An 11,413-nucleotide genomic window follows, 5' to 3' on the forward strand; every position below is an offset into this window, starting at 1 on the left:
CTCTTTATCTCTCTTTATCTCTCTCTCTCTTTCTCTCTCTCTCTCTCTCTCCCTCCCTCTCTCTCCCTCTCTCTGTCTCTCTCTCTCTCTCTCTCTCTCTCTCTCGCTCTCTCTCTTTTTCTCTCTCTCTTCTTTATCTCTCTCTCTCTATCTCTCTCTCTCTCTCTCTCTCTCTCTCTCTCTCTCTCTCTCTCTCTCTCTCTCTCTCTCTCTCTCTCTCTCTCTCTCTCTCTCTGTCTCTCTCTCTCTCTATTCATCTCTCTTTATCTCTCTCTATCTCCCTCCATCTCTCTCTCTCTCTCTCTCCCTCCCTCTCTCTCTCTTTCTCTCTCTCTCTCTCCGTCTCTCTCGCTCTTTCTCTCTCTTCACTACGGACCTTCTGTCTCTATCTGTCTGTCTGTCTGTCTGTCTGTCTGTCTGTCTGTCTGTCTGTCTGTCTGTCTGTCTGTCTGTCTGTCTGTCCCTCTCTGAATGTCCTTCTCCTCCTGTCCACCAGGGGGCAGACTCCTCCCTCAGGGTGGGGGCGGGAGGCGGTGTGAGGGCCCCCCAGCTGCTAAAGGACCTCCAGGACCTCTCAGCCCGCCTGCGAGCCCTGGGCGCCTCCGCTGCTGTGAGACAGGTAGTCAGACAGACAGGTAGTCAGACAGACAGGTAGTTAGACAGACAGGTAGTCCGACAGACGGGTAGTCAGGAATAGTAGTCAGACAGACAGGTAGTCAGACAGACAGGTATTCAGACAGACAGGTAGTCATGAGTAGCAGTTAGACAGACAGGTACTCAGACACACGGGTAGTCAGACAGACAGGCAGTAAGTCAGACTGGTAGTCAGACAGACAGGTAGTAAGACAGATAAGTAGTGAGAAAGACATATGAAGAATTACTCATCAAACTTATTTTATATAATCTTTCTCTTGGCAGGTTGCACCCAAAGGGCTTTATAAATAAAGTTAATAAAAAATGGGAAAACAACCAAAAAAGCTAAACAAATGCAAAGATATTAAACATTGTAAAAGTCAAAAACGAAATCTAAGAATCACAGATACCTTTGAGACGTATATGACATTACCGAATCACTTGATTTAAAATCCTTATTTCGGCTGATGTGGTGTAATTCCAGGGAGATCCTGCAGGCGGCGCCAACCAGCAGCTGGTGGAGGGTGCGTGTGATGCGCTGTACGGGGCGTCCCTGTCGCTGTCCAGCGTCAACACCCTGCTGAGGTCACCGCCGGTGATGACACGTACAGAGGGGGCGGAGCTACAGCTGGGACAGCTACAGGTGACCCGCCTCTTCTAGCTCTGGACTCTTTAGTTCACTCCATCCATTACAATTCATTAGTCACTTTAGTTACTGGTATTCTAAACCTGCTTATTTCACAAATGAAGCAATGGCCATTCATTCGTTAGCCACATTTAGCTTCTGTATCTTTATATTAAATATGTTTGATAGATCTCTTGGGATAAGGTTGATGGCTAAAGTGTCTCTATTGGAATTCATCCTCTCCAATGTGGTCAACCTAATGAGCTGCCCTAATTGACGATTGTTAATTAGCCTGACTAATTAGCACAACACATAGGATACGTGACAAATGAGTGAGAGGACCAGGGAGTACTTCCAGCTCACCAACCCGGACCTCTCCCTCCCCCAGAACCTGTCAGCTGAGCTGGGCTCTCTGAGCAGGGAGCTGACCTCTCTGGGGTCCAAGCTCACGGGGGTCCTGGGCTCAGCGTCCGGGCAGCGGTGCCTGGACCTCCTGATCAGGGTCCTGCCCGCGGTCCAGACCGGACTGAGAGACCGACGGAACCATCTAGAACTCCTCCAGCAGAAGAGCTCACAGCTTCAGGTTCACCGCACCACTACAATCTCTCGCTCTCTTGCTTTATTTGTCTCTCTCTTTTTTTTCTTTCTTTCTTTCTTTCTTTCTTTCTTTCTTTCTTTCTTTCTTTCTTTCTTTCTTTCTTTCTTTCTTTCTTTCTTTCTTTCTTTCTTTCTTTCTTTAAATAATCAATTGTATCAATCCTATTAATCTTATTAATTAAAATGATGTGATCATACTTTTTATTCTGTTTAACTTTTAACAATTTATACCCTTTTAATTTTGAATTGAATGAGTTGTTTTCATGAAAGAATTAACTGACCCTCTTCAACCTATCAGAGGAGACTGAAAGAGTTGCAGGCAGAACTTGATTCTAACTGGTCTGCCGTGCACCAATTAACCACCGATCCTATCGAGGGACAGGAGCTAACCCGACGCCTCCAGGTACTGTTAACACACTCACCATCTCTGTGTTCCCACACTGCTGCAATTAACCATCAATTAACAATAATGGTGCTAATAAAGAGGTTTCAATGTTCAAGCATCTGTGTGTGTGTGTGTGTGTGTGTATGTGTGTGTGTGTGTGTGTGTGTGTGTGTGTGTGTGTGTGTGTGTGTGTGTGTGTGTGTGTGCGTGTGTGTGTGTGTGTGTGTGTGCGTGTGTGTGTGTGTCTACAGGATCAAGCCTGTGAGGTTGACGTTCTCCTGGAGGAAGTGAAGTCATCGTCGCTTCCTGTCTGCCTGTCCCAGCAGGCCACTGCGCTCCAGGTAGTCCAGAGAACGACCACACGGTCACCCCAACAGAACCAGATCAGAACCAGATCAGAACCAGATCGGAACCAGATCAAAGCCAGATCAGAGATAGATCGGAACCAGATCAGAGCCAGATCAGAGCAAGAGCAGAGCCAGATCGGATCCAGATCAGAGCAAGAGCAGAGCCAGATCGGAGCCAGATCGGAACCAGATCTCACTGTTTTATGTGTATAATCTCTTGCATGATATGTCAGACAGGAATGTAGAAAACACTGGGAGCCTGAGAACCGGAACACAGGCACAACCTCCTTGTTTTAGGGTCAGGGTCAGGAATTAAACACACAGGAGGTCTGTCACTTTCTCCCCAGCACAATATATGGTTTATTTAGGCCACTTACTTTATGAATGTATTAATTTATGTACTTATGTGGTATCTAACGCAAATTGGTGTATGTACTTTTTTTATCAAGATTACTTCTTATATATATCTATATATATATATCGTATTTGAATTTATAATAGTGATGTTATTAACAATTATCAATAAATCAATCAATATTCTATCATTTATTGAACTGATGCCACTTTAATTGCATGCTGGTTAGCGTTTTGCCATCAGCATCTTTATTGGGTTAGCTTAATCCCCCCTCCTGCTCCCAGGGTGCGCTTGATGTGGCCCAGGCAGGGGTGAGCTCCAGAAGGGAGGAGCTACAGGTGGGAGCCGATCTCCAGCGGCACTACGAGAGACTGGTGCTGGGTCTGGAGGAGCTGGTGACACTGGGGTCCCAACGCCTCTCTCTGCTGCCAGGCGCGGAGCTCCACACCAGGGACAGGCTGGAGGGCCTGCTGAGCTCCCATACGGTGGGTGGAGTGGGTTCCAATCTCTGGGTCGGGGCCCCTCTTGGGGTTACCTTATTTGCATATGGGGTCGCCCAGGGGAGATTGAAGGATTTATCAGCGATACACATCATGATAAGAAATCTAAAAGGTCTGAAAGGCCCTGTGAGGTATGATGTATAAATGGACTCCAGCTGACTAGTTGGTGCAGTCCACTGCGTAGGCTGGGAGGCTGATCCATCCCTCGTACATCTGGGTGGACACACACGTCCACTTGTGATGTCACATGATTTTGAAATAGCTTGAAGACAGTGAGCTAGGGATAAAATAGTAGTCCCTTTGAAAATTGGAGCTGATGTTCTCACTGTCGCTCGCAGAAGTTCTTCCAATCCCTGGACGGACACGTGGGAAGCCTGCAGTACCTGTCTGGGCGGGTCCAGGACGGCGCCCCCGGCAGGCGGGCTGAGGAAGTGCAGGCGCTGCAGGATAAAGTCTCTCAGCTGAGGCTACAAGCCCTGGAGCACGGCTGCAAGATGGAGGACACCTTACAGGTAACTGCCACTGAAACTACGGCTGTAGTTCATGGCTGTAGCACATTTTGTGCATACAACGTCTTTAAAGAGGTGCTAGTGTTTTGCGGTCTGTTAAACTGTGTCGCTGTGATTGGTCAATGCTTTTGTCCTCAGATATGGGCCCTGTGGGAGCAGGACAGCTCCTGGCTGGACGGCCTCTTATCAGACACAGAGACTTCAGCTCCCAAGATGCACCTGGCTCAGGACTCTGAGGAAGAGCTGTCTAACAGAATACATTTGTACCAGGTCATTTATCTTCATACTCGCATTCCTGCATCAACTTTATTTAAAATTAAACTTTATTCATGCAGCATGTTTCACTTTGAATTGCTGCGTTTACACAGCAATTCAAAGTGCATAACAAAGAGAACAATTCAACCAGAACAATTAATTACTTTAACTAAGAAATCGGATTCACAGAGAATCAAACAACGAAAATTACACTTTAAGGGACTGGAAGAGAGTCCCTGTGTCTACCTGTGGGTGTCTCCGTGTATTTTTGTGTGCTCTATTAATGAAGGTGTGTTGTGGCTCTGCGCAGAAACTGAGTGGAGCGCTGGAGGACAGCAGGCCGAGGCTGGGGCAGCTGTCGGAGGCGGGGCTTTGGCTGCAGGGGGCGGGCTGTAGGGAGGTGGGCGTGGCCACCAAGAAGCAAGAGGCTCGCTGGAACCGCCTTCATAAGAGGCTGGACCACGACAGGAAGCTCACCGAACGCAACAGGAAGCTACTCAACAGGTGGGGGAAGGCATGGAAATTCTAGATAATAAATATTCACTCAGGGAATACAAGTTTATTTACAAAGCAAGGTTCAAACAAACAGGCAGTTCATATTGTTTTACAAAGCAGCAACGACATTTTAAAGATATTTGAAGGGCAATCAATAACAAACAATACATGACAACTATTTAAAAGAGAACTTTCAATAAAAATAGATGTGTATTAAGATTAATCTTCAGTATGATCATCTTTTGAGGAAATGTCTTCCACTGTGTGAAACCAGGTTCACCCTCCAATCGGCTTCGCTGATTGAATGGATGGGCGGGGCCAGGGAGCTGATTGACAGGTGGAGACACTCCGTTGACCCTACCAATCAGGATCAGCCAAGTCTTCGGCAGAGCTGGGATGACATCATGCTTCAGTTCATGGTACGAAACATTGATGATGACAAAGAAGCTAAAACTTATGTAGATTATGATGACCTTACCAGGAGGCCTATGACAGCAAGCTTATGCTAACTGGCTAATGCTAACTGGCTAATGCTAATGTTGGCCAACAAGTTACAATTTATATCATGACTGACTGATGATAGCTGAGCAGGATGCCAGCCGCCTAATTGAATCTGGCTAATGCTAATATGCTAACATTGCCAACAAGAAAACATTTATACCATGACTGAAGATAGCTGAGCAGGATAAGGACACCAGCCGCCTAATGCTAACAGTCTAATGCTAACAGGCTAATGCTTACAGGCTAATGCTTACAGGCTAATGCTAACATGCTAATGCTAACAGGCTAATGTTAACTGGCTAATGCTAACTGGCTAATGCTAACAGGCTACTGCCCACATTGCAGGAGTTCTCCAAGGAGCTGGCGGCCCGGTCTGAGCTGAGGGCGTCAGTGGTGAGTGCCGGGACCCTGTTGTCAACCGCCCACCAGGGAGAGAGCGAGTGGGCGCGAGACCCAGAGGGAGACCAGGAGGGGGATGAGCTGCCCCCTGCAGCCCAGCCTGCTGGTCTCGATCCTGGGTACGTCTCCAGCCGGCTGAGGCAGGTAGATCTGGTCTGGAACCACCTGCAGACAGAGGTTCATGAGATCCAACACAAACTACATCAGGTGAGGAAGCTTGTACCAAATACCTTCCAACTTATACTGTTTAAAATACAATGTTATAACATCTGCTTCTCTATCCTCTGCTCTCTGCTCTCTGCTCCCCTCTCTCCTCTAATCTCCACCAATCTCCTCTCTCCTCTTCTCTCCTCTCCTCCCCTCCTTCCCTCTCCTCTCTTCTCCTCTTATTCCCTTTCCTCCCTTCTTCCTTCTTTCTCCTATCCTCTCCTTTCTCTCCCCCTCTCCTCTCCTCCCTCCACTCCTCTCCTCTCTCCTCCTCTCCTCTCCTCTCCCCTCTCTCCTCCCCTGCTCTCTCTCCTCTCTCCTCCTCTCCTCTCCTCTCCTCTCCTCTCCTCTCCTCTCCTCCCTCCACTCCTCTCCTCTCTCTCCTCCCCTGCTCCCTCCCCTGCTCCCTCCCCTCCTCTCCTCCCCTGCTCCCTCCCCTGCTCTCCTCCCCTCCTCTCCTCCTCTCCTCTCCTCTCCTCAGCGGTGGTTGGATTGTCGCGGCCACCAGGGGGCGATGGGGGAACTAAAGCTGTGGATCAGCAGGACTGAAGCCCAGCTGGAGAACCAAGGAGATGACCTCAACCAGTGCCTGCGTTTCTACAAGGTAACTCCTCCGGACCACAACCAGAACAGGCCCGTTGGGTGAGCCAGAGACACAAACGATGATGTAATTTGATTCCGAATTTGAAATGGATTAGTGGGTAGGCAACGGACCCAACACTATTCTGCTGTTGATTAGTGGGTAGGCATCACTAGTCTGCTAACTGACTCTTCACTCATAGTTCACTGTTGGGAACAGATGCAACTTGTAGTCTAAAGGATTTGAGTCCTAGAAATGGGGTCACATGCCTAAATGGTTGGGCAGTTGGGAACCATGTATTAGGTCTCAGCGCTTCCACCCGAATCAATATATGCTCACGATCTATTAGGAATTTAAATTAATTGTAATTCATGACCTGTTTGTGTCTCAGGAGCGCCAGAGGGAGATGTGTTTCCACCAGGCTACTCTTGACTTCACCCACCAGCCGGTGGTCCAGGGCTGCAGTACTCTGGAAGGCCAGGGGGGGCGCTGTGGGGACGGAGAGCTGGCAGAGCAGCAGGGACTTCTCCACCACCGCTGGCTCAGTCTGCAGTGGAACCTCCACCAGCAGGTCAGAACACTCCCTAAAGGAACTCCTGTTTCACTCTTTAAGAAGGAAATAACAGTCTGTCTGTCTGTCTGTCTGTCTGTCTGTCTGTCTGTCTGTCTGTCTGTCTTCCTGACCTTCTGTTTTTCCGTCTTCCTCTCTGTCTCTCCGTGCCTGTTTGGCTTCCTATCTGTCTGTCTGTCTCTCTGTCTGGCTCTGTCTGTCTTCCTGACCGTCTGTCTGTCTGTCTGTCTGTCTGTCTGTCTGTCTGTCTGTCTGTCTGTCTGTCTGTCTGTGTGGTTCAGATCCAGGACGTGACTGAGGGGTTGAGATCCAAATCCCAGCGACAGGAGAGACTGAACCAGATCACCTCCTGGATCAACGACCAGAAGAGCTGGCTAGACTCCGCCCTCTCTCCCAACAGCCAATCAGAAGTGGAGAAAAGCCTTCGCACTTGTGAGGTAGGCCAGATGTACCCCCTTCCTGCTCATTAATGACCTGTGCCTAAAGATACACTCTAAACCGATCTTACCTCTCCCAGCGGGGATGTTCATCGAAAACAGGACTACAAAATTAGTTCTGAATTTTTTCTACAATCTACAGAACTACAAAAGTCCTCCTCAAACCCAACACTAAAGTCCTAAAAAAACGGGAGGGCTTTTACTTTGAAAACCTGTAGTTCCCCGAGCCGTGATGACAGCCGTGCGTTCTAACCCCCCTGCCTGTGTTCCCCGGACCAGGAGCTGGAGGAGAAGGTCCAGCAGAGGACCTCCGACCTCCAGGCCCTGAGCGCCGGAGCCCAGGGCCAGCGGTGCCCCCCCGCGGTGGGGCGGGCCGTGGAGTGCTGCTCCGCCCTCTCCCAGCAGGTAGTGGCTCTGCAGACCAGGCCGAGTGGCGGCTCCGTCCGACAGAAACCGTTTGACGAGTTTGAGTTCTCGATGGCGAATGATGTCGTCAGCTCACCTCGAAGTTATGGCTTCCTCCTTTGTAGGCGGGACGTTTTCTTATCACGTTGCAAGATTGCTTAATCTCTCTGTCTCTCCTCCCTCTCTGTCTGTCTGTGTGTCTGTCTGTCTGTCTGTCTATCTGTCTCTTTCTATGTATCTCTCTCTCTCTCTCTCTCTCTCTCTCTCTCTCTCTCTCTCTCTCTCTCTCTCTCTCTCTCTCTCTCTCTCTCTCTCTCTCTCTTCCCCCCTCCAGAGGGGGTTGGTGGTCCGGAGTCTGACCAAGGTCCGGCTCCTGTGGGCCCACCTGGAGTCCACCCTCGGACTGGTCACCGCGGAGACCACCAGGACGGCCCAGACGCTGCGTTACCACGGCGACGTGCAGCCGTGCCTCGGAGCCCAGCGTGACGTCCAACAGGCCCTTCAGGTACGGGGCCGGCTACCGTGACAACCTGACTCTGAAGTTCAGCCACTCGGTGATGTCAGGGACGTCAGCCTCACACTCTGTGTGTGTGTGTGTGTGTGTGTGTGTGTGTCTCTGTCTGTCTGTCTGTCTGTCTGTCTGTCTGTCTGTCTGTCTATGTGTGAGCAGCGTGTGAGAGATGAGGCAGAGGCAGCATCCCAACGGTGGGACGTCCTGGATGGCGACGTCTCCGCCCTGCAGGGACAGCTCCGTCCTGCTGCTGGAGACCTGCTCCGCCAACGAAGAGACGCCCAGAGAGACAGGTGGACACACACACACACACACACACACACACACACACACACACACACACACACACACACACACACACACACACACACACACACACACACACACACACAAGTTAGACTTAGACTTGTTTTATTGTCATTCAATAAGTGCACCAGTGACATATTAAACGAAAATTCGTTACCTTGGCTCACGGTGGAGTGGACACAGAACATACAGGGGGAGGGCGGGGTGCGTATATGGTTTATTTATTTGACGTGGGTGTTCAACACTTACCCAGAGACAGGTGGACACACACACACCGCGCGCGCACACACACACACACACACACACACACACACACACACACACACACACACACACACACACACACACACACACACACACACACACACACACACACACACACACACACACATAAAATATTTGGTGCAAAATCAAAAGAAGGATAATTAAATATTAACAAAAGCGAGAAACTGACGTGCTGTTTCCTGTTTCCTGTCAGGTGGGCTCAGGTGTGTCGTAACGTTGACCGGCGCCTCTGTAGAGGCGGGGCCTTGCTGGAGAAGTGGGAGGAGTATACTGGCCTGGCCACGCCCCTTCTTCTGAGGCTCGAAACCCTGCAGGGGGAGACGGCCGCCCTGATGACCCCCACAGACCCCACCCGGGACCCCAACCAGGACCAGACCCAGGACCAGACCCAGGACCCCCCCACGGACCCCACCCAGGGCCGGGCCAGGGCTCTGATCCAGAGGGCGGAGGTGAGGAGGACGTGTGTTCACCATCACAAGCCGTTTAAAAACCGAGCCACTAGTGACATCACAAGGGGGAGTGTCCACCCGGAATCATGATGGATAGAACAGCCTGCCAGTCGGTACAGTCCATCATACATCGGTTGGACTCTTTCACTTGTGACGTCACTAATGGGGAGATCTTGTAATGCCTGATGGACGTCACACCTGGTAGTAAAATCGGGGCCTTTTAATTGAAATTGAGTTAAAGAAGTGAATATCGGTTCATCTACTACTACTACTACTACTACTACTACTACTATTAAGTCATTGGACAGTCACTTATCCAAAGCAACCCACAGTGAGTTAAATACAGATCATGAAGGAGCAGGTAGGGTTAACTGGTCATCTTGCTCTAGGATACCTTTAGACCAGGGGTTCTCAAAGTTTTGACAGCTGAGGGCCAATTTAGGAACCCAGAATTTGACTGAGGGCCACCAAAGGAACATAAATTAGGCGGGAAACGCCGTCAGCATCCCTCTGGGAGTGACGTCAAGTGAGGTCTAAATCACGAAACTGAGGTTCATCCTTTCAAAGAAATGTACAGTCGGATTAAAACTAACAAATGTAACAGGATTTAATTTAAAGCTAGTGAGTCGACTTTTCTCTTTATATTTATTTATTTTTGTTTAAATTAATATTGATATAATAATATCAAAAAAAAGAATATATATATATATTTTAATTGATTTTATTTTTTTTACTTATATGTCATTGCGGGCCACCAGGTGTGTTTCTGCGGGCCGCTATTGGCCCGCGGGCCGCAATTTGAGAACCAATGTTTTAGACCTTCAGACTGCGAGCGTTGGGGATCGAACCCAGAACCTTCCAGCTGGGAGTGGAACAGCCTGGTTTTTACCCCCCTCCTCCCTCTCCAGTCCCTCCAGCAGCGTGTGGCCGTGTTGCAGACAGACCTGGAGGAGGGGCTTAGGGCCTCCAAGAACCTGATTGGTGACCTGGATCCCATGACCACTGACCTCGTCCAATCAGAGTGCCGGCTGCTGGCCCGCGGTGTGCTGCAGCTCAGCCAATCGCTGGTCAGGAAGCTGACTCAACTGCAGGTAGGATTTGGATGAATGGCTGAATCAATGAATGTATGGATACATTAACAGCTGATTGGATGGATTCATTAATTAATCAATGAATTTCCTAAAACATGAAACCTGTGTGTGTGTGTGTGTGTGTGTGTGTGTGTGTGTGTGTGTGTGTGTGTGTGTGTGTGTGTGTGTGTGTGTGTGTGTGTGTGTGTGTGTGTGTGTGTGTGTGTGTGTGTAGGAGGACCTGGATCAGCTACAGGACTTTGACAGGATGTTGGGGTCTCTCGAGGAACATCTGGACCAATGGCAGAAGGTTCTGGGTGGAGCCCAGACCCAAGACACGCCCCCCTCCCAGGTAACACCTGACCACACCCCCGGTCTCAAGACATCTCGTCTTAGTAGCGAGACAGCAGATGACAGTCACGATACTAACAGTAGAGAAGAGGAGGAGTCTATTCTTGAGTGACAGCTCCTCTAACCCCTCCCCCCTCCACCTCAGTGTGATCTGCTGGAGCCCAGCGGGTGGTCAGCTGACCTGGACGTCCTGAATGAGCAGAGCCACTTCCTGCCACTGGGGGGCGCTGCCACGCACCGCCTGCAGAGACTAAACCACGCCTGGGCTGAGACCAGCGCCAGGGCCCTGGAGACCTGCAGGTAGGATCTACAGATCTATCTCTATAAACTCTGCACCTATGTCTACATCTACATCTATGACCGCTACACCTGTATCTACATGCAGTCTACATATCGTGTTGATGCGTGTGTTTGTTTGTGTGTGTGTGTGTGTGTGTGTGTGTGTCTTTGTGTGTGTGTGTGTGGTGTGTCTGCGCGTGTGCATATGTGCGTGTGTGTGTGCGTGCGTATGCATGTGTTTGTGTGTGTGTCTGCCTGTGTTTGTGTGTGTTTTTGTGTGTGTCTGATGTGTGTGTGTGTGTGTGTGTGTGTGTGTGTGTGTGTGCGTATGCCTGTGTGTGTGTGTGTGTGTGTGTGCGTA

General features: G+C 49.7%; 1 protein-coding gene across 1 annotated transcript in view; it reads left to right on the forward strand.

Annotated features, from left to right (window-relative positions):
- Positions 1 to 11,413, forward strand: part of syne2b (spectrin repeat containing, nuclear envelope 2b) — a 159,466-nt gene that overhangs the window by 111,634 nt on the left and 36,419 nt on the right. The window contains exons 84-104 of the mRNA XM_030356047.1: positions 497 to 619; positions 1,118 to 1,276; positions 1,647 to 1,841; positions 2,154 to 2,258; positions 2,492 to 2,581; positions 3,227 to 3,427; positions 3,781 to 3,954; positions 4,090 to 4,221; positions 4,517 to 4,710; positions 4,976 to 5,120; positions 5,548 to 5,808; positions 6,290 to 6,412; positions 6,780 to 6,959; positions 7,241 to 7,396; positions 7,676 to 7,801; positions 8,136 to 8,306; positions 8,472 to 8,605; positions 9,097 to 9,352; positions 10,261 to 10,443; positions 10,658 to 10,774; positions 10,919 to 11,073. Coding sequence (XP_030211907.1) covers positions 497 to 619; positions 1,118 to 1,276; positions 1,647 to 1,841; positions 2,154 to 2,258; positions 2,492 to 2,581; positions 3,227 to 3,427; positions 3,781 to 3,954; positions 4,090 to 4,221; positions 4,517 to 4,710; positions 4,976 to 5,120; positions 5,548 to 5,808; positions 6,290 to 6,412; positions 6,780 to 6,959; positions 7,241 to 7,396; positions 7,676 to 7,801; positions 8,136 to 8,306; positions 8,472 to 8,605; positions 9,097 to 9,352; positions 10,261 to 10,443; positions 10,658 to 10,774; positions 10,919 to 11,073 — 3,380 coding nt within the window. The remainder of the gene's footprint in view (positions 1 to 496; positions 620 to 1,117; positions 1,277 to 1,646; positions 1,842 to 2,153; positions 2,259 to 2,491; positions 2,582 to 3,226; positions 3,428 to 3,780; positions 3,955 to 4,089; positions 4,222 to 4,516; positions 4,711 to 4,975; positions 5,121 to 5,547; positions 5,809 to 6,289; positions 6,413 to 6,779; positions 6,960 to 7,240; positions 7,397 to 7,675; positions 7,802 to 8,135; positions 8,307 to 8,471; positions 8,606 to 9,096; positions 9,353 to 10,260; positions 10,444 to 10,657; positions 10,775 to 10,918; positions 11,074 to 11,413) is intronic.

Source organism: Gadus morhua, chromosome 5 (assembly GCF_902167405.1).
Source record: "Gadus morhua chromosome 5, gadMor3.0, whole genome shotgun sequence".
Classification (NCBI taxonomy): Eukaryota; Metazoa; Chordata; class Actinopteri; order Gadiformes; family Gadidae; genus Gadus; species Gadus morhua.